The sequence below is a fragment of the Strix aluco genome, chromosome 3 (assembly GCF_031877795.1).
Source record: "Strix aluco isolate bStrAlu1 chromosome 3, bStrAlu1.hap1, whole genome shotgun sequence".
Taxonomy (NCBI): domain Eukaryota; kingdom Metazoa; phylum Chordata; class Aves; order Strigiformes; family Strigidae; genus Strix; species Strix aluco.
Genome location: NC_133933.1, coordinates 67,969,412 through 67,991,724, shown reverse-complemented (window position 1 = coordinate 67,991,724; position 22,313 = coordinate 67,969,412). Strand labels below are relative to the sequence as shown.

The window sequence follows — 22,313 nt, the reverse complement described above, 5'->3', positions numbered from 1 at the left end:
GTGCTCTTCAGTATTATTATTCCAGTCACATATTCATGACTGTACCCTACCAAGTTTCTGTTATGTCAATTAAGTTGTAATTTTGATCTTGCATTAAGTTTTCCAGCTCCTTCTATTATTTTCAATACATTTTGCATAAGTATAGAGACATCTATACAGATGCTGAGCATCAGCTGGTTTGCTTTCTTCTTCTTCTTCTTTCTCCAATGGCACTTTTTAAAGAATCATAGAGTTTCTATTTTTTCAGGATATTTTAGTGTATATCTGATCAGATTAGCAAATCCACGCTAAAGTTTTTCCTCCTTTTCATTTCTTCTCAGCAGCCCTTCCCATCCCATCATGAAAGCATGTGGTTATGCTGAGGAAACCAAGGTCTTCCTTGTAGCAGTCTGCACAGTCATGCATTCTCCTTCCCATCCTTACATGCATGTACTTATTTGAGATTATATTTGTCTAAGTAAAACTGCATCATAAATGCTTCTAGGCCTCTCCATCTTTTCACCCAAGAAGCATCTACATCACAAACACCACAGTGACCACTTAGTGTCAGAGAGCCACATGATTATGGGAGGCTGAATTAACGTCTAGCATCTTTAGGAGACAATACCTACCTAAGACTTTGTGCAGAACATGAATGCAACAGGACCCTAATTCATGAAACACAGTGTTATATTATTAATAAGATTGATACTAAAATGCAGAAAATGGTAAAAATGGGATTGGAATAGACATTCAGAAATCTCCTACTCTTACCTCTATACTCCAGAGTAGGATCATCTATATCAAAACTGCTCATGAATAATGGTTGTCTAACCATGCTTTTAAAAATAGCCAGTAATAGGACACTGTGGACTACCACAGCCTATCTATTTCAGTACTTCACTCTCCTACCTTTAGTTTTTCCTATGTCGAACAACTTTCCTCTGCTGCAGTTTACTTGTTCTAACCACAACGAATATGGACAAAAAATTAGTCCCTTCTTTGCAAACTGACTATATCTATACTGGTAAAATAAACAGAGCCAGAACACAGGCCCAAACAGTGGACTTGATTATCTACAATGTCATGTTCCTAGAACAGGCCCTCACAGTGTTTGGGAATTACCTGATCACTTCCCAAACACAGTTTGAGACTTATTACCAGCTCAGATGCAGCTATGTCATCATGAAGGCTGTAAAAGAGTTTAAAGGCTAGATAATGTCTCCAGGCCAAAGAATAAACTCTAGTATTGGTGGGGTTTTTTTAGATAAATGTATCCTTTATATAGGTCCTTAGGACTAAACAATGTCAGTCTCAGGCTTTCTTCACAGATTCCACATTCCAGATCATTCTCACTGGAACCCATATCATTTTCAACTGACATTCCCAAAGCTGGTCCCTGAAGTGTAATTCCCAAAGTGCAATTCTCAGCTGCCCCCTCACCAATGCTGTGTGAAGATTAACATGATTATTTTCTGGGTACTACAAATAATATTCCTATTTATGCATTCCAGATTGCTTCATACAGTTCTCTAAGTACAGTTGGATGAACTTAATGAGCTCTAATTGATTTTGTAAATCTCTAACTTATTTAACACTTTTTAATATGTTATTCAAGCATTTACAGCACCATAACCCTTCACATTTGTTGCTGGAGCTGATTACATCAGCAGTGATAGCACAGGCAGACTAGTCAGTGAGAAAAAAATAATTAAATATTTTGCCTGCTCTGGAGTAACATTTCAGTAGCATCAATTGGTGGTCATGGAGAAGTTCCTATTACTTCTACTATTTTTGTACGTGTTCTGTGGGTCATTGAGAAATTTCTTTCTCAAGAGCTGTCAGCGTATCCACTTTCAAAAGCGTTTATATATGTTTTAGAATTAAATGTTAAACTGTTAAGAATTTTTAGGAATGAACTGAGCCTCATAAACCAATCTCTTTGAAAGGAAACCCCAGAAGAGCAAATCAATAAAATTAAAGTTATGAAGATAACAGTTAACGTTGTCAACTGACCTCCTATCAATTATCTTGTGCTGTTGTGGTCTCTGTTGCCCATGCTAACTGACTTGGTTTTTGAAGCTTCAGCTGCATAGCTTCTCCACTGACAATGATGCCGTGATACGGGAAGCCAGGCTTTACCATTGCCTCTTGCCTTTAGACATGGACTTTGGTATGAAATAAAATGCTGTGTGGCGATCCACAGCGGAGCTCATAGGCGAGCACAGCGGGGCTGCAATCTGCCAGTGGAACAAACCGGTGTTTGCCCAGAGCAGCAGACCTTCAGGGTGACTGCATCATGACTCTGAGGGGGCAGTGAAAGAAGTTTGCTAATTTGCAATGGTGGCTACTGCTGACTGATGGAGGAACGTGTACAGTATTCTCAGTTTTATCTCTTTTGCCAGGTTTACACTGGTGTGACACCACTGAATTTAGAGAGCAGGTCCCTATTTACTTCAGGGAAAGGGCAGAATCAGGTCTGATTTTGCACCACTACCCACACAGATATCCAGCTCTCACCAGGAAACATCTTGGGTATATTTAAGAACACTTCAATATATATAAGCATATTTATAGCCTCTCCCCATTTTGTGAGGGCATTTTGGATCTTTCCGGTACCTCTCATTATAAAATATTTCTAAGCTAAATGCAGGACAGATAAATCATGACTCCGGTTTCTTTCGAGTAGGGTAGCCTGCCTAAATCACTGCCACATTCTTCCCATAGTAGTCGTTTAAAATTAATAGCACATGCAGAGGAAAAACTAAACCCTTTGACGTCACTCCTGAAATGAGGAAACATAAACAGAAGAGGCTTCACTGCACGGCGCTGGCAGTGCGGCGGCGGATTGGTCTGCTCGGGCTCGCCCGTGGCAGTTGACAGCACCTCCCAGCCCTGCGCGGCCTCGCTCCTCGCGCGGCGGGCGGACTGCAGCAGGCTCAGCTCTACCCAGCCCTACACTGGCAGAAAAGTGCACTCTCTTCCCGAGTCTTTTTGCTTCTTAAGGTGGTTTTATTGGCTGGGTTGGGGGACCTGGGGACATTTTCTTTTCTTTTTTCTTTTCCTTTTTTTTTTTTTTCTTTTTCGTTTTTGTTTGCTGTTGTTACTTAATTCTGTTCCTAATCCTGGATGCAGTTACTGGATTCTGCAGTACAAGTCTTCATGAACAAGCTGCACCGCTTAGAGATTTCACGGCATTCAAAGGTCACAGAACTGCCACTATGGTTAAATGTCTTGTTTAATGGTTGAGGTATGTACAGCAAATCTAAAAGAGGCAGCATGATGATTTTTGAAGGGGAACTAAAAATGTGAGGGGGAGAGGGAGATAATACTATTATTTAGTGGAAAATATTTTTACTGGTGATTGTTACTACAGCAACCGGTTTTTGAATTTCCTCCCTTTTTATTCAGACTAGATGAAAATTTTAACTTATGTTGATTTAACCATTTGATGGCAAAAGAAGATTGCAGGAACAATCTATTATTGTAGTCCTTTCTGACAGCACTGATGAAAGTGTGATTGCTTTTTCTATATGTTTTCCTACTGCTCTGTGGCAGGAGAGGAGACCTGGGACTTGGCTGGCTTAGATGAAGGGAAAAGAAAGCAGAAACTCAGTCTTATCCTGAGGGGGCTGTGAGTTTGTCTGAGAGTTAGAGCAGAGAGAGAAAGAGTTGGAAATAAACAGGTCAAGCAGAAAAGAATATCGGCCTCATTTTTAGGACTACATGTACCACATCATTTTTTTTACTATATGCTTAGATTGCTTTATTTGATTTGGGTTCAGAAGTTCAAAATTAAGAAGCTGCCTGCACTTTGACTTACAAGCAGATCCTCAGTGGGAAGGGAGGGAGCTGATCATCTTGTATCAACACCAGTTTTCAGATAGCTTTTGCTACTTAAACAGAAAAAAAGTGGAAATTTGCTTGGAAGTTGAAGTAATGTAGCCTGACATCTGTTTGATGGCATATAGTTTCAATTCATATTTGAGCTAGTGATCTGCCTTGAATGAGTATTGCAGCATTACAGTGGACAGTGTGTGCTGCAGGAAATGAAAGCAACTGCTAGCATAAAACTAACATTGTTTTGAGGAGTGTGATTCTAAAATACAAGAGAAGGAGCCACTTGTCAGAGCTTGTGTGTGTGTGTGTGTGCATGAGTGGTCTTAAAAATAATTTTAGCCAACACAACCAATTTCTATTGTTAATTGGGTTAATATACAGGTATGCTCAACGACTGGCAATCTTCATATTTCTCCAGTTTGTGAAGCAAGACTTTTTACAGCTCTGTTTGAAATGTTGCTGTAGATATAAACCCTCTGCAATTTGAAAACCTTTTAGTTTGACTTTAAAAATTATACCTGAAAAAACAATTTATAGAACAAGAAAGGGAACATGAGCACACCTATCTCATGCAATGCACCTCAAAGGGTTACAAAATTTAACTACACTAGACTGAAGCATGCTAGCTTAAGGACTGCAAAAATATTAGCTCTGAAATGCAGAGGATGTGATATGTGCTGTGAATGGACAATTGCTATTCTGCAGTGCCTAGTGGGAAAACAAGGACTTCGTGTATTGCAAATGCATAACTGCAGCTCCTCCATTTCCTTTGCTGTATCTTCACAGATGACTGCAGAAACAAAGAGGCTTGTCACAGATAAACTCTTTAGTGCCCCATCTCTTTGGAGATACTTGAGGATATTTTTTTTCATATCATCCAACAACCCAAAGTCAAGCTTCATTAGTTGAACTGTTATTCTGTAATCTCCATGCCATTCTCTCCTCCTCAGCCCTCCCCAAAATCTTCCTACGTGAACTGCCAGCTGTTTTCAAAAACTAAAGCACTGCATCTCTAGCCCCAAGTTTAGAAAGGTTAGTATAGTATTTGTTAGATGATTAACTAGTAAATTTGACTAAGGAGAAGCTTCGGTCTGTAGGGACTATAGCCTGTTCTGTAAGGAACAACCCCGTAACTACATGAGGATATCCAAGTTTCCAAAAGACAATCTGTAAGACATTTGTTTATAATCATTTCCTAGAACTAAATTATTAACTTTTTTGATAAACATTTTTTAGAGAGGCTTATTTTTTAAGCTCTATAACCCACATTTTGCTGCATCTGTGTTCCGTAGCAACTACTGCTGGTGATACTAATAGTAAATATGCTAAGTAGACTTAGCTGAGGAAATGACACTGGTTTTCTACTTTAGTAAGAAAAGTTTCTCTGCAGTGCTTTCTCTGAATATTCTCAATTCAGCATCAAGAACAAAATACAATTTAAGGTTGGCATCTCTGCAGGGGGTGAAACACTTACTGATATTTGCAGTCACATTGTCTCAAAAAATAATTCTGTATTGCAGAATTCTCATGTGATATGAGTGGCTGCTCATTCTGAGTTTGTTTTCGTAGCGTGGACAAGAGTTGTCACCAGTGAAGTTCTAGTGATTCCAGCAGAGTAAGGCATAGTCTGCTGAGTCTGATCCAGTGTACTGCAGATCGCTTTTTAAAACTGTGAAATGTTTAGTTCTGTAAACTAGTATATAAATATACCATTATAACAGCAGCTGTTTCCTCCCCTTCCTCCCTGTTTATGTGTTTATCCCTTCTGAAACCCAGCCTTCTGCTTGCCCTTACCAGACCTCTAGGTAGGTCATTCAAGCAGACTGATTTTCCAGTGTCTTCATTGCAATTATGAAGTATAATTGAGACATTCAGTCATACGTAGTTCCTCTTCGTTCACCCCATGGTTCTTCTGCCAATAGTTAAAGCATACTTTAATGAGAAACAGTCTGAAAATTGAAATTTTGTGACGTATATATGGTTTTCTTGTAATTTTTCAATCTCATAGGGAAAAAACTTCTCTTGTACTGGGAATTTCCTTTATAGGAGCTGTATGAAGCAGAAATGCCTGCTACTAACCAAGTCATTACTGTCAATAGACTAAAACCTGACACCTCTATTTAATCATAAAAATCTTTAAGATCTAATCTGTCCTGTAATCAAGGTAGATATATGGCCAACAGCTCTTGATGCAGTTGAGCTAACAGAAAAACAAGTGATTTGGAGCAGCCAGGAAAGCATCCCATGTAAATGAGCATTCTTAGCAACTCACTATTGTTCATCTTTTCTCCATTTTTGTGCTTGCAATTATTACAGCACTCCATGTGTTTGTCACAGGGTGAAAGTGAAAGGGACAGCTGGGGTCCTACCAGCTGCCAGAACAAAATTAAGTGTTTTGTAATGAAATGATGGCTCAGTATTTCTCCTCCCACATCCATATTGGGTGGAAGATGGGACTCTCTCTGTTGGAATTACAGCATTCACTTTTCTTGTTCCTCAGCCAGAAAGCAGGGACATCATTCTTTATACTTTCAGTGCTCACTGGCTTTATATCTAGTGTGAAAATTGCACTTTTCAGTCACAAGCTTCAGGATGTGGAACTGATGTTATTTAGAGTTTATTCCCTGGGGGCACTGGGACACACAGACACGTAGTCTAAGTGTCCAAAGCAGTTCAGAAGTTCCAATGCCTTCGCTTTCTCTGGTGAGTGTTTTTAGGCTGCTAAAGATGAACAACAGTAGCTAAAAAACTGGGCCACAAAGCCAAGCATCACATATGCAATCAGATGAGGGTGGCTGGTAACATTTTTCTGTGATTTCACAGTAAATGAGTAGAAATCAAAAAATGTGTCTTCTGATAGTAGTTGGTATTTTCCAGGTCTGAAGTATTAGCTTTGTATAAATACAAGAGAGAAAAAATTTACTTGTTGTATTTAAGACAATTTATTTAATCAATTTATAGAAATTTAAAATGCAAAGTCAACTTCTGAAAGATTTTTTAGCAAAAAGAATTCTTCTGTATGTTTGTGAAAATTGTTTAGAACACTTTTTAATTTTTATTATTATTCTTACTACAGTAGCATTCCAAGAAAATTGCACTAGAAAACAATATTTGAACGTCTGAACTTACCATTTCTGTTTTCCTGTAACAGACTGTGGGATTCAGGAGATACATTGCTAGGCTTCACAGTGCTCAGATCTGGGCTAGTGATAGCTATCTGTTTTAAAGCCTCCAGTTTTAAAGTAGAAAATTAACAAATCAGAGCCAGATCAGATAGAAGAGAGAGCAGTTCCAGAAGCCAGACTTCTGTGGCAAAACTGTAAGTCAAAAGTTGGGGCAGAGACAATTCTCAAAAAACAACAGTCAAATGATTTAAGCATTTCTTTTGCACACATTTAATAGTGTGGTATCTGCAGTCCATCAGTGCTGTACTTTTGATATTCATTTTTAACTTGTTCTGTTCTTAGTGAAAAAAATTTATAGCTTTATCGTTTTATTATGTAAAGTGTTGAACTATAGAAATTAAACTAATGAAAGGACCCTATTGAGTTTGATTTTCTTACTCCATTCTTCCTCCCAGTGGGGGTTGTGAGTGAGGATGGATGAGAACTCAGTTTAGCTACTTATTTAAACCACATAGTCTCATGGTGGTATATGATATGCTTCTGCTAGCTTACTATCCAACCAAAAAAGACATCCAGGTTGCCTGGATGGATAAACATAGCTGATGATCTCTCCCTCTTAATAGGTGGGGAGGAGCAGTTAGGATTCTCCCAGTCACACACAGAGACAAATTTGTTACAGTTTAGCTAAAGAATTGCATGCAGATACAAACATCAAGATTTATTTCTCTTTGAGTAGGTTATTTTAAAAATAAGAAACAAATATTTAGAAGAAGATAGTTGCAGAGGTATTTTTTTTCCTCAGCCGGTAGGTTTACACTAGTTACCCACAAAAATTCCTGGTATGAGAAAACTCACCAACTAATATCTCACTGTGGCATGTGTTAATGCTGGCAGTGTAAAGTTTTTAGAAGTAGAGCACAGAATCTCCTGTCAAACTAAGTTTAGCTAATTGTCACACAGGCAGAAAAACACACTTATAGGGCAACTGCTGACAGGATCTCTATACAGTTTTCTACATGTTTGTTCATAGCAGAGTCTGTGATAACCCGTCTGGATTTAGGAAAGATGTTTTAGAAAGGACAATCATTACCTTTCCAAGAATAAAGTTGGAGGTAGGCATGTTTTGGCTGCAATATTCAGCAACTCAGTGATGGCTCAGAGAAATAGACATCTGTAAAAGTGAAATTAAGAAACCTCAACTTCAACTAGAGAACTCCTGGAGGATGATATTAAGCTACTGTGTAATCACTTCTGCTCCCTTTGGAAACTGCGCTTTATTCCTCCTGAAAGAAAGGATGTGTACTCTCACGTTCTTATTCCCTTTCTTTCCCCCTACCCAACCTTTTTCCCATAGTACACTTCCTGCAGTGCTTGTGAAGACTGGCTAAGCTCTGGGGCTTGTCCTAATATGGGGTGGTAGACCCCATATTTAGGACTTTCAAGGACTTTTTCCTTGAAAGAGGGGTGACAATTCCTAGGTGGTTGCTGTGCTTTAGAAACGAACACATATTGGCATGAAATGCCTTAGTACTTTCCCAGGCATTTAGCTGTCATCCAAAGGGTGTAGCTCTTTTCCCCTTTATGTATGACGATCCTGGTATAGAACAAGAACTAGGACCTCTGATTTGACAGCCCCAGAGGCCAGCATCTGCTTAATATTTCTGTAGAAGAGCACCAGTTTCCACAAGGAACTGAGTGTGTAGCGGTGCTGTAAGGTTCACTTATGTATGCAGCTGCACACTGAAGTACACTAAATAAGGGCAACAGCTGACATTTGGTTTTGCCTTTCCCTCAACTTACCACTTATACTTGGCTTTAAACCTCTGAGAAGGTTATATAGATAGAATGAGGACTTGCTGCATACCAGGCTGCTGGGAAGGAGGAGAACTCAGACACTCGGAGAGAGATGAAAGCAGATGCATGAGGTCTTCATGGAGAAAGCACACTTCTTGCTTTGTATGAACTGACAACCACGTTGAAACAGGCTACTGCCCCTTTCTGTTTCATATGTTGATATATTACTTGGCTCTATATTACTTATTCATAGGCATTTCTGTTTCACACACTGCTGTAATATCTGTGTATCTATTAATAACAATGTTCAAGTGGCATCAGAACGGCCATCATAAATTTAATTAGGCAGTGTATCTCCAGTTTAATCAATATGGTCATTAGAAGACTGTAAGACAGCCAGGAAAACAATAATTAGTCCTGATTAATAAAGGAGAACTTGCACACATCAGCAGAGGAGGGAGTTTTGCCTGTTCAAGGCTTGGGAGGACAGTGAGTTGCTTTATGCTGTATCTGAGAACACTGTTACTAAAAAACCTTCTCGAAAATGCCCTTATAATACTAGATAAAGTGGAAAATAATATACTGTAGAGAGAGAACTACTATACTGAAAGTATATTTTACAAATTCTATAATTCTTTTAATAAAATACCCCCCGCATTTTCTTGAATAAACTATACGTGCCAGCTAGAAAGATAAAACTGGAATGTGTTTCTTCACCAAGCAAATTCCTCAGGTGCACAGTTGCTTTGTTTTTGTAGGACTGCTTTAAAAAGCAGAACAACTGAAAGATAAAAAGAAGACTCAAATTGGACCAGTGTGTGAGAGTGTAAAATGACATGGTTTTGCTGACATTAATAGGACTTCACTAATTTATATCTGTGAAATATCAGACCTGCTGAGCTTCTCACTCTTATAAGCCCTCCTTCTCTTCACCAGTTAGATCAAATTTTAGGCTCATTAGCCTTTTGCCATACCTGTTTCATACCAGTTTCCCATAACTTCCTCAGCATTGCGGTACCATCGGCTGCTTTTGATGACTCCAGAGAAGCTGCAATGCATTCTTTCCCTTCCATCATCCTCTAAACCTCCCTTCTCTCCTTCCCTTTCTCACAGAAAAAAAAGTGTTTACCAGATTTTATTTGAAATCACAAGCTCACAGTTAATTTTTAGCTTATGTGCTTGCATCTGCTAAAGTGTATATGTTTGTAATACAGAGGGGGCTGATCTCGCTTGTTTTCAGTATAGACCATGATGTGCTTCAGTGACACAGCTATGTAAGTAATAATTTTAAAAGCTGAAGAATAACAGGGATATAATTTTGTTTAGGGACCAACATGTACTGCACTGTATCACAAAATATATTTTTCATCTAGTAAGGCTATAACATCCTGTCTCTTTGAACCACAAAGTTATATTTGTAATAATATTATCCACTACCAAAATACAACCTCTGTAATAGTATGGTAATAAAAACCAGTGCAACATGAGTATGTTGAATGAAGTTCGTGCTATATATCATCATCAAAGCTGATAGAATTGTTCAAGCTTTCAAAAAAACTCAAATTCACTTTAGGATCTAAATGAAATGGCCAGATCTGAAAAATTGCTGCCCACGAGAGCTTGCCTGGGTAATGTTTTCCCATTCTACCTCAGACAGAAGTAGCCAACAGCCTGTGGTTAGTGCTCTCAAGAGGGTATGAGAGAAAAACATTCAAGTTCCCTCTCTGCTTGTGTTGGCTTTCCTAGGGTGGATTACCACTGCAGTGACCCCCAAGGGTTGAACTCTGTGTTCACAGGGCCTGGCAGACGGAGCCCACAGCCCACTGCCCCACGCTGAGTCCTGGCATGAAACCAGAGCTCCTCCACTGCTGAAGTGGCACACAAAGGTTGTTTCAGGCAGGAATTCTGTCCTGGACCCAAGAAACCTTTCTACTGGGCGTTTTCTCCAAATGAGCACCTCCTCCTGAACAGCTTTTGTTCCAACAAACTGTTATTTTAAGAGGAAAGCCCGGATATATTTTGAGGGGAAAAAAATCTCACCACTACTACAGAATTCCCACCTTGCTTGTGAGGACTGAGGGGCACAGAGACTTTGCTTGCTTTGAGTGCCTGCTAGTGGGTAAAGGTGACTGAAAATCTGGTTCCAATCTGGTGACCATTTTGAAAAGTCTGCTTAGGTCTTTTTATTTTATAGTGCCTGAATTGAAAGCTCAAAGGTCACTGAACTCTTGAATTTCCAAATCTTTCAGCAATCCTCACCCTCCTCCCAGTAGACCTAGTACTACTTTTGGGGGTTTTTTTTGAAAATAAGTGAAAGAAAAAATAACAGCACTCCACGGTTTATTTATGTGATAACTATATAACTATATAGTGCTGAAGAGATTGTTAAGATTTCCTTGTAGTGCTTATTTTCATCTGTGAAACACACTTCAAAAAGAGGCTTGCACATGCACCACAGATGTATTATTCTTCTCATCCTTCCCCCAAATTTAGCCCTTTGGTCTTCTCTAGCAGAGTAAAGGAGTGTGGGTTGGTTTTTATTTTTTGCTTAAATGCTATAAAACATTGTTTTAAATCCAATGATATGAGAAAGAGAGGATTATAATGTTTAAACATGTCAGATGGAAAGAAAGCCTCTTGGGGTCAGCCTCACATTCATATGGACCACCTAATACACGACTGCAGCTTGGTCTCACTACATTAGAATTTTTAAATTCTACAGTTTAGTTTAAAAACCCACAAAGCAGCACTTGGTTAATCCTTTTTTAACTTTTAGTCATCTTTACTACTAATGTGAACAAGCCTGAGCTGACTTCTGTTGTTTTTTAAGTATTAATAAAAACTATTTCACATTTCATAAAGGAATAAAGCAAAAAGCATTTAATATCAATCTGTGTTTGGCATTACACCTTTTTATGATAGCTGATGAAAATTAGTTTGCAAATAAACAAACCTTTCTCTAAAAAAGTCTCAAGAGGTACAGATGTTTAAAAGATAGAAAACAATTAGCAGAGAGACCTCAGTGCTATGAAGCCACCCTTTGTCATCTGTTGACAGTACTTTGACAGCTGACCTTCTTCAGCTCCCATTTTAGGAGAACTTCAAAAGCCTCTGCATTACTTTCTCAATTTCTAGAGACATTTTTTGAAAGATTATATTAAAGGGACATTTCTCCTTTTTGATTCTTAGTTACCCTCATTTTCTCATGAGAACACTTGTCTAAAAATTCCCTTTTCACCACACTGATTTATAGGTTCTGGCACGGGAACTAATGCTGTTTCTCCTAGTAGCAGACAGAAAATTAGTCACAATCTGATGTTAACAACTTCTTCATTAACTAGACTGTTTTACACTTTATTAAGTTCAATGCAAGCAAATCTAATGCCTTTGAACAAACCAGGGAGTTCCTGTCCATGTTGCAAATATATGAGACAATAATTAATTTATAAAGTCACTATTGTAAGGTATCCTTTGTGGCAAATTGGGATCTGAATTGTGATAACACTGAATTTTGCAGAGAAGTGCCACTTGAGTGCAGCAGAGAGAAAAAATTGGTTTAGCTAATTTATATTAAAAAGTCACATATGAATAATACTGTCAACACAGTTGCTCTTGTGGTTGCTGTTGGGAGATAAGATTCAACATATTCTGCCCTCACATTTGACACTACAGATTTGTATGTGCTGGCTACAAATAATCTGCACTGTAGAGAGTGATAGGGTGGTTCTGAGGTATAGGATACCTGTAGATTTCAGCAACAAGGAGATCTGGAAAGCTTTTGTGAAGAGTCAGTCCACCACTAGATTTTTCTACAAAAATCACTAGTGGTGGTGTAATTTTCAGCTGGTCCCTTAAATTGACCTCAATGCCTGTCAGAGTCAAGTACCTGCTGAGCACACAGGTGGTTTACTAATTAATGTTCCACTGCATCTTGCCCATGAACCTCAGGCAGTGTTCCCGCAGTCCCTCTGGGCTGGAAGAGGCATTCATGGGAAAGCCAGTCATGTGAAAGGGAATGGCCTTGGTCTTAGCCCAGGCAGATATGAGTCAGCCTAAGTTGTGACATTATCATGTGTGGTATAAGAAATGATAAGACATTTTTCATGCTACATGCATGCAATAGCATTCACTGTTGTAGAAGAGTCTAGTATAAAAGGATATATTACTGAAAACTATAATTTAGAAAGATAATGTTTCTGAACTCATTGACAAATAAAGAAAAAGGGTTTTTTAAGAGAAGTTTTACAGTTACTATTTTTACAAATAGAGGCATAGAAACAAAGTTGTAGTTTGACGTGGTCGCTCCAACACTTTTCCTTTAAACAAAGTTTCTTTTAAGGACCAGACTCAGAATTTCTTAAATTATCTGCTCCTTTAAAATGTTTTGGGGAGCTCATTTTGGAACCTGTGCCTTGATGGAGCACCTAATGCTCCCATTGCCTTTGCTGTGTTTGTGAGGTCCTCAGAATTTTTTAAAATCAAAATATCAAATATGTCACATCAGCCATGCTATGGTAGACTTCAACAAAATGGTAGGCCAGAGTTTTCAAAAGGGTTGCACACTGTAATACCGAAAATAGCCAAATGGTTACTGATTATAATTTCATTATAATATGAATTTTATTTATTATTTATTAAAAATAAAATTAATGCTATTTGCACACCACTAGGAGAAGCAGAGTTATCTCAGCTAACCCTTTACTCTGTAGAAGAACTAGAGAATGCATGCTGGGGCAAATATTTTACATTCACTACTGTTCAGAAATATAAAATATTTTTTGTAACTCATAAGCATATGTGTTTTATTTTTCCTTAAACTCTTGAGCTTTTGCTTAATGCAATATTTTCTCTTCTATTTTATATTACATTCACAACAGCTGCTTGCTACTTCTGAAAACTTCCCATTTTTTTCTTTTATCACTTTTTTTTAAATTCTCCTTTTTCTTTAGAGAGTAGAAAAACAAAGACAGAAAATTGACTTATTACTACATTTAGGGATAAAGAATTTTATATCTAATTTAAAAAAAAATATGAAATATCAAAGAAAAGAGAATCTTTTGTCTTCTGATTGTGGACCATTACAACTACACTGTCCTGAACTCTGAGCAGATCCTTACAGGAAGTTGATGCATCGCCTTAAGGCAGACTGTAGGCAGGCATAAGGTATGTCCTCGGCTACCAGGAAACATCAGAAACATTTCTGATTATGACTGATAACAGAGTGAAGGGGAGAAAGGCAAGCAGAGGTGGTCTCAGAGACTTTGGATCCCAGATAGGAACGTGATATCATGTTCAGACTCATACCAAAAGAAATACTAACTAAGGAAAAATTGTATTGAGCTAAGAGATTATTTAAGGCTATTGCTCTATGTTGCAAAGTGTGTTGCAGTACCAGCAGAGTATGAAAATATTGTACATAACAGGTTAGTCAGATCAGTAAGACTCATTTAAGTAAGACATCTCTGTTCCCCACAGAGAGAAACTTGGGAAACACAAGTGTATTAAAGGCTACTTTTTGGAAATGGCTTCTCTATCTGTGCGTAAATATCTTATAAGAGTTGGAGATGCAAGCTTTTGTCACTCCAGATTTTCTAACTCAGAAAAATTTTTTTTACTAACTTTAAGTTTAAATATAATATTTAGATCTAAGAGTTTAAATGTAATATTTAGATCTTCTATTCTCTGTGTATGAATCTAGTTATTTGACTGTAGAACAACCAAACATTTGTATAAGCAGTTTATGTTGACAGAGTCTTCTACTATGGAAATTTGGCATTTTGTAAAATAAATAATTTGTGATGGAAGATTGCTCTGTATCCTAGGCATTTGGAGTTCTTCCTAAACTGAGGATAGAATGACTTCAAACATCTATTTTATTTTTTTTTTAAACAAAAATTAAGGGTTCAGTTCACCTATCATATGCACACTGAGTGCCAGCTGTACCTGCCTCCAGCTGAACCCAAAGCACAGACTTGTTAGAGCAGGCAGGGTGGAAACCTTACATCCCGTGGAGCTATGTTCCCTATAGGAGCCCCCACAGCAGAGGCTGCTAAATTGTCTGATCCCATAGCTCTGCTAACAGTGTACCTTTCCTAGCATCACTGGCCACATCCAAGGCTGCATGGCTCCAAACAGAACCTCCGTCAGAGAATTTGCTGTCTCTGAGGCAAAAGCCTGGCTCTGCTTCGCATTGTGCGGGAAGAGTGCAGGCAGATAGTGAATGAAAGGGTGGAGGAGGAAGAAATGGGAAAGGGTGGATACAGAGAACGACGGGGGGAAATTGCACTGTATCTTGCTATCTGAAACATCTGTAATAATGCACCTTCTTCCATCCAATACTGACTATAAATTTTCTGATATTAAGTCTATTTCATCACTCTTTCTCCTTTTTTCCATCAAATCTTGATCTTTTGACCTCCATTATTTCTACACTGGCTACCCATAGAAATATTTAGTCTGTTCAGCATCGTGGCACTCGGGGGCTTGGGCCCAGCTTTACACAGATTTCTTTACAATGGTTGACCTCATGATTCTGGTGACATAAAGGCTGTCTCCAGCATCAGGATAAAGATTGTTTGTATAAGAGACATCTCCACAAAATTTCAAAATGAACTGCTAAGAAACAGAATTATCATATTCATCAACACTTCCCTTTCCAAGTGCAAGATATATTTCTTCCAATTTTTCAAAGAAATCATGACGTGTTTAAAAGATAATATTTGAGACAGCAAATCATAAAGAAGTGATACTATAGCCCTAGTTTATGCAGTACTGGAAAGTATTCACCCTTGAAGATGAGGGATAAAATAGAAAAAACTCTGAGAAGAGTGTTGGAAACTTAAGGGTTTGATGTTTAGAAGCAAGAAGTAATGAGGATCATTACTTATTTACTTGAGAACATATATTACCCTCACTGGTTCACCCTGTGACATCTCATTACGTGTGAATATCTGGACCATTCACACATTCTCTGAGAATTTATTATGGCAATTTTACTTAATATGTAAAAGAAAAATCATGATGGCAGTACCTGCAAATAATGTGTTCCTCAACAATAATATGGCCATGCATTTTTTTTCATATGGAGAATGGTGATTTTAAATACTCTGAATCTTTCAGATCTTTAACAATGTATTTAATCATGTGAATACTTTTACATTTAGGAGTGTTTGAATACTGAGTGAATTCCAGTGTCTCTGCAGGTCTTGACAATACTAGTTCAGAGCACCAGCAATTGATTATTCGATTATTATAACATTTTTAGAAATTCTGTAAAATGTTTATTCAATGGTTGTTTTGGAAAACTGATAGAATGTATCTGTGGATTGAAATATTTGTATATCCTTCTAAATTTTATAACAGTATAAAAAATCTAATTATTAATTTTTTGTGAGTTATTATATAGAGATGTGGGAAAAAAATTGGGGCCTAACAGAAATTTACAAGATGAAAGATCAGATCTATGACTGGATGTATATAACCTGTCAACGGGTCCTGAAAAACTGCATGGTACAGAAAACTTAGTAGATATAAACCAAAATCTCTTTTTATACATGGAAGGAGAAGTCTGCTTTGCTTTGCGGTAATCATCCATGTATGAAAGAGGGTTGTATATGTTACATACAGAAAGTAATATTGTTTCCAGTTTTGGCATTCAGTTTATATCTGAGTCTGATAACAAGAAAAATCCTGCTCTCCTGTTTTATCAACGTGGCCTTGCTGTTTTATGTGTTTTACGTAAGTTCTATGTTAATACTCTGGCAACTAATCTCTACTGCATTTTGTTTTGAAGAGCCAAGCCATCTAACAGTTTGTGTCTTTCTGAAATCTGCCTCATTCTTAATGTCTTCCCTTGCTATCTTTTATTCTGATATAACAAGGTTAACACTGCAGTTACATAGCCTTCATCATATCTCCCAACAAACATTTGGTCATAAGTCAATGAACCTGGCAGAATTATTTCATTGTCTTGTCACTAGCACATCAGAAAATCAGTCTACGCCTCTGTCTAGATTCCAGCTTCTTAATCATTCTGAAGAAATCAGTACAAATTTAAAATAAATTTGCCTACAGGCACCTGAAGTTATTGTAACTAATGAAATAAGTTCTAGAAACTGCAACGGTTGCTTTGCAATTGTCACTTGGATCTCACTTGAAATACACATATTCCTCTCTCACTTTTGCTGTAGTTTTTTTGTGCTTGTGCTAAATCTTCTGATGGCATCTTTCCCTTTAAGTGATTGCCCTTTGCATCTTCTTGGCACCGAGTTATTTTCAGCAGGCTGTACTCACAGTGCTGGCAGCCATCCCAGGGAATCTTCTCTGCCTCAGTGGCGTTTGGTACATGGGAATTCCAGAGTAAGGAATGGGCAAAGGTTACCCCATGTTTTACATCACTCTCAGAAACATCAAACTAGACTATTAGTGTTTGACAACAAACAATGCATGAGCCCTCTAGCCTTTGCGGCCTGTCTCATTCTTTATTTTCCCTATTCTTGTACCTCAGCTCATACCAGCCACATTGAAACATTAGCTGTGCGTTATTCTTGTAATATCACCCTACGATGTAGGAAGTCTTGATAAAAGATGCAGTTTGACACAGAATAGTTTAAATGCTAGGAAATAGTTTAACTGCTAGGAAACAAACTAAACACTCAATAAGATTTGTATATTTGTATTCTCAGACTTTTCCAGGTCTTGGCTGTTCTTAAGAGACTGGTTTCAGCCTGGAAGTTACTCTCATTGTCTGTTCCAAAAGCAGACAAGCAGCAGCTTTTTCTGCACAGCAAAACTTGTCATTCTTCATAAACAGAAATATCCTATCAAGAAGCAACAAAGACAGAAAATAAATATATGTATATATCTGTTGCTAAAAAAAAAAAGGAAGGCAACTCTGTTTCCACAATTTAATTTTTATAGTGCAGTTCTAATTGTACTTCTGCCTGCTGGAAGTTTAGTCTACAGACCTGTTTAGCTATGTCTTCTACAGAATTCTGAAGGCCGTTTGTGGATCAAGTGTGCCCCTGGTTTGCCCGCCCTCAGACCATCACTTGATGAGACGTCTTCCTGGCTGTGCCTCACCGTGTAGGTGACAAGTCACCCAGCACACCACGTGGTGCCATTGGTGACCTTTGTTAGCCCTTGCTGGCTATCCCTGGGGACTGTTCTGCCCATGATATGGGTGACTGAGGTCTTCTGATATACCACAGTATATCACTGCTCTTTATTAGCAGTGTCTACCTAATATTATTGAGAGGGTTTGTTGTTTTTTTCCTGATGGGACAGGTCTGGTACTAGTGAGTTAGGACAGTCAGTTGAAGAACATTGTTTGCTGAGTAACCTCAGAGATTAACATTCACTAAAATGAGGATGGAAAAAGGAATCAATAAATCAAATGCCAGGGATGAATACAAAAAAACTGAAGTAGTGCCATTAAGTTAGACTGTACTGGTGATTCATCTTAGTACAAACTCAGTAAAATTTGACTTGTACTTGATCCTTAATATTAATATGTAGAAAATCACATATCACAGTCTTAATTTTCTCTGTTTTAAATGAGGAAAAAAAATATGCTCCTTTCATTTCATGACAGTACCTGGAAAGGAGTTTGTTCCCTAAAATATAAGGTTTTCTAAAAATGGTATAAAACTATCTCTAAGAAGTAAAGATTTAAAGCAAGTACATTAATATAAAAATACAATAATTTAAAGAAAATATATATTCAAGTCAATACTATGATGAGCTAAGCTAGCCTTCCAGACCTGCTTAGAGATCTTATTAAATCTTTATAAATGAATTTGTTACTTACGGCAGAAAGGTAATTTAGAATTCAAATGGGAATTTTTACATGAATGAACTGAGTAGAACTCTTGTAAAAATGAGTATCGCTAGGCATAGGTTCAATACTACAAGAAAAAAATCACTGATCCATAACATCCTTTTCTAGTACAACATGTAGGAAGCCTAAAGTGCTGATTTTCAAGTACAGAGTAAAAACAGCTTACAAAATCAGATGTATCCATAATATCTTGTTACCTTTGGTTTTCTGTACACATCATAATCATGTCAAATTAGCGTTTCCCATAGCTATTTAAGAACACTGTGCCTCTTAATTCAGATACAAATGTCAGATGGCCACATGGCAGTTAGGAGTTTGTTACAAGACCGGTCCACAGGAGCCATCTGTTTCAAAGCCACAATGCTTCCCTGTAGTATCTGGGTTCTGCAGAGGGTTTTTTTGTCTTGCTTAATTTGCTTCATTATCTTTAAGGTGAAGAAGTTCATCTTGCTGTGAACAAACTATTTTTTTTTTTAATATAGTGTTCTTTTAATTGAAGGATGGACTTGAGAACTAGCAGAAAAGGGTATAAATTCCAAGTAATTATGATCTGAAGGCGTATTTGCTACTAGAAATGAGTGAGAAGGGAACTGTAATACATTTGTGATGTTTGCAAAAGGTAAGGGTAGTATATTCACATTTTAAAGTATGAATTTGTGTTCCACAGGATCAGGAAGAAATTTTCCATTACTGGCACCAACATGTATGGCAACAAGATACAAATAGATGTTTTATATCTTTATGTGAATAAGCAAAAATTACCTATTCATGACAGTCAGATATCTGATTTGATGTTTTTCTCATCTGGTATGGCTTCTCTTAATGCAAAGTTATTTCTCTACTGGACAGCTTAATCCTGACATATAGAACTATTTGTCAGCTAAACTGATTCTGCTCCTGTCTTCATCAGTAAAAATCAAAGAACAGAAATAATCTGATCAAGACTTTTGTAGAACAGTGAACCTTTCTATTGTGACAAAACATGTTTTCCTTTTTTTACACCAAATTTTGTCAAAGATGATCTGTAAATGGTTTCATGATATCGTACCAAAGTCTGTCTTTCCTTTAAAATACAAAACTAAAGACAGATCTGCATGAAAGACAAAGGAATATTTGTTTTCACTAAACATTTTTTCCTATGTCTTTACTCTCTATGTATTTACTTGCATTACAGTTATGTCTGTTTCCCTCCGCCATCTCCGTTGTGCTAGTTGCTGTATAATCAAGGTGCCACACAAACAGAAAGACACCAGTTTGGTCATTTAATTTGAAACAAGTATAACAAATGAAAGGGGAGAAGCAATGGAAGCATACAAAAATAAGATTAGATATTTGCATTGGTTAACTGTTGCATAAGTTGATATCTCAATGTTTGTGTGTTAAAATGAGCTAAAGAATTGCAGAACTTTTTCAGATGTCACATTTTTATCAGTGATTTAGATGTTATCCTTCATATTTACTTAACAGAGAAAACAAAACTGAAATGATTGGTCTTTTTGAGGAATTCACACTGTACCTTCATTAGAAGTTACTCTTTTTGGTCCATGCTTGCCGAGTTAGATTAAATTGTGAGCCTACCTTTGAATCAGTCTTGATTTGATTTAACAAAAACTTTGTAGGCCTTCTTAATTCACAATCCTTAATGACATCTTCTACTGAGATCATTAGGAGTTAATAGTTTATTAACAACAAGTGTTGTGAAGCCACATCCAGAGCACTGCATCCAGTTCTGGGCTCCCCATTATAAGAAAGACGTGGAGTTACTGGAGTGAGTCCAGTGAAGCACCACAAAGATGAATTGGAGGATCTGTCATGCAGGGAGAGGCTGAGAAGGCTGGCACAGTTCAGCTTGGGGAAGAGAAGTCTCGGCAAAGGTCTTACCACTGTGTATAAATAACTGATGGAGGGTGTTAGGAAGACAGACTACAGACCAGATGATCTCCCTTCCAACCTCAACCATCCTGTGACTCTGAGCAGTAGACATGACACACATAAGATCGGTAGAGTGCGAAGCCCTGCAGGTGTGATAGGACTGCCAGCAGGCACCAGCTGTAAACGTAAATGCCAATATCATCTACGAAGAGGACAGGAGGAACACCCCTCTATTAAAAAGTTTTCTGTAACAGGGAGGGTCAAGCCGACAAATGATTTCAAGGAAATGTAGAAATTCATTTCTTTAGTTCTTTAGCAAAGCAATGCAGATAATTTAAACTTTGTTTCAGAATATTTTGAGGATATTCTGTGATATGGCTGTTGCTGCTATTATTAGTCGGATCCAATTCTGTTTCAGTGCATCTTATCCATTAATTCACATTCAATGAGGTACCCTTTTGGGCTTTCTAGGTTGTCTGTGCTTTCATATTTTTCTGGCACATCCATTAGTATACTGTTAGAGTTCAAAAGGAACATGATAGTAAATGTTTTAAATCTAACATATGCTTTCATTCAGTATTTATGTTTTTAGAAGATTAATAGGAGCTCCATTTCTTATGATGTTCCAAATAATTTCTACTACAGGTAATTTGAAGGCCTGATTTTGTTTACGTGTATGTATGTGTGTGCACATGCCCAGGCATTGCTATTTGTATCTCTTCCAAAGACAGTGCACAGGGAAGCCACATTGTAATTTGCACATCATTTACCTTTACAAATTCTAATTTTTTCAAGCATGTCTGCTGCCTGTGTTTGCTAGATTAATTCACAAGGGAGGATATTTCTGAACCCATTGATTAATAGCTTGTATTAGAGGGACAGGGTTATACAAAAGAGAGACAGAGAAGCATCAGCTGCATGTGCTCTGCTCTAATAGCCTACTGCTGCAAATTTTTTTGTAACTAATAATGAATAATAATTTATAATTCAGAGATTTACATCCCGAAAACTTCTAGGGCTCTTAACCAATACATACTGAAATTTACTACAAGTAAGGTAAAAAGCCCAAATAGTTATCAGTTTGGGAACAATCTTGGAAAACCATCAACAGATAAAGTCAAAAGCCTACTTTTGTGTGGCAGCCCTGCTTAAAAGTCTACATTTGAAGATGAGAAGCAACATGTCATTCTGTGAAACTGATATCACACACCACATTCCAGGTCCCTTGTTACAGTTATCTTTAATTAATATTTTAATTAAAGTGTATCAAATTAATGTAATGAGCTCTATAATAAATCTCCTGTGGACTACTACAGAGCCAGAATATCACTATAACCATGAGGAACTAGCGTAACAATAGGAACCAAAACTCCACAGAACTTATTAAATCTCCTGACATGTCCCAGTCTGCCCTGTTTGATTAATACAATAACCCGTGCGATTTATCTTGATCAAGAAAGGCCAAGGAGTTTTTCACAAGATTATTTTATACTCTGGTAATGTGGAGCTCTACACCTATTATCTCAGTGTATCTGAGTGGGATTTGTTCTGTTCTCAAGTAAAAATTATTTTTCTATTTAGACACTTTCTCTAAGCTGATTGCTATAGTGTGCTTATTTCCATTGTTAGGAACCTCTTCATTTGTACTCAGTGTGACTAGTCAGCCAAGAACCTTCTTACCAGCATAAGAAATTGAGAATCTGGATGCAGAACTACAAATAGCTGTGTGGAAATTGTCAAAATGTGGCATTCTGACACTTCTGTGTTGTGGCATAATCCTTTTTGGTAGCTACACACTAAAAATACACCTCCATGAAACATCTGAAGAAAGTCACCCATCTAGGTGATGAAGTGACTGCTTAAAT

General features: G+C 37.5%; 1 protein-coding gene across 2 annotated transcripts in view; it reads left to right on the top strand.

The window, feature by feature from the left end:
- Positions 1-2,694: 2,694 nt before the first annotated feature.
- PDE7B (phosphodiesterase 7B) overlaps positions 2,695-22,313 on the top strand; it is a 181,704-nt gene continuing 162,085 nt past the window's right edge. Inside the window, exons 1-2 of one of the 2 annotated variants that reach the window (XM_074819018.1) lie at positions 2,695-2,985; positions 3,115-3,229. In XM_074819018.1, coding sequence (XP_074675119.1) covers positions 3,209-3,229 — 21 coding nt within the window. In that variant the 5' untranslated portion in view covers positions 2,695-2,985; positions 3,115-3,208. Of the gene's footprint in view, positions 3,230-22,313 lie in introns of both variants that reach the window. The other variant, XM_074819017.1, reaches the window with a different exon arrangement.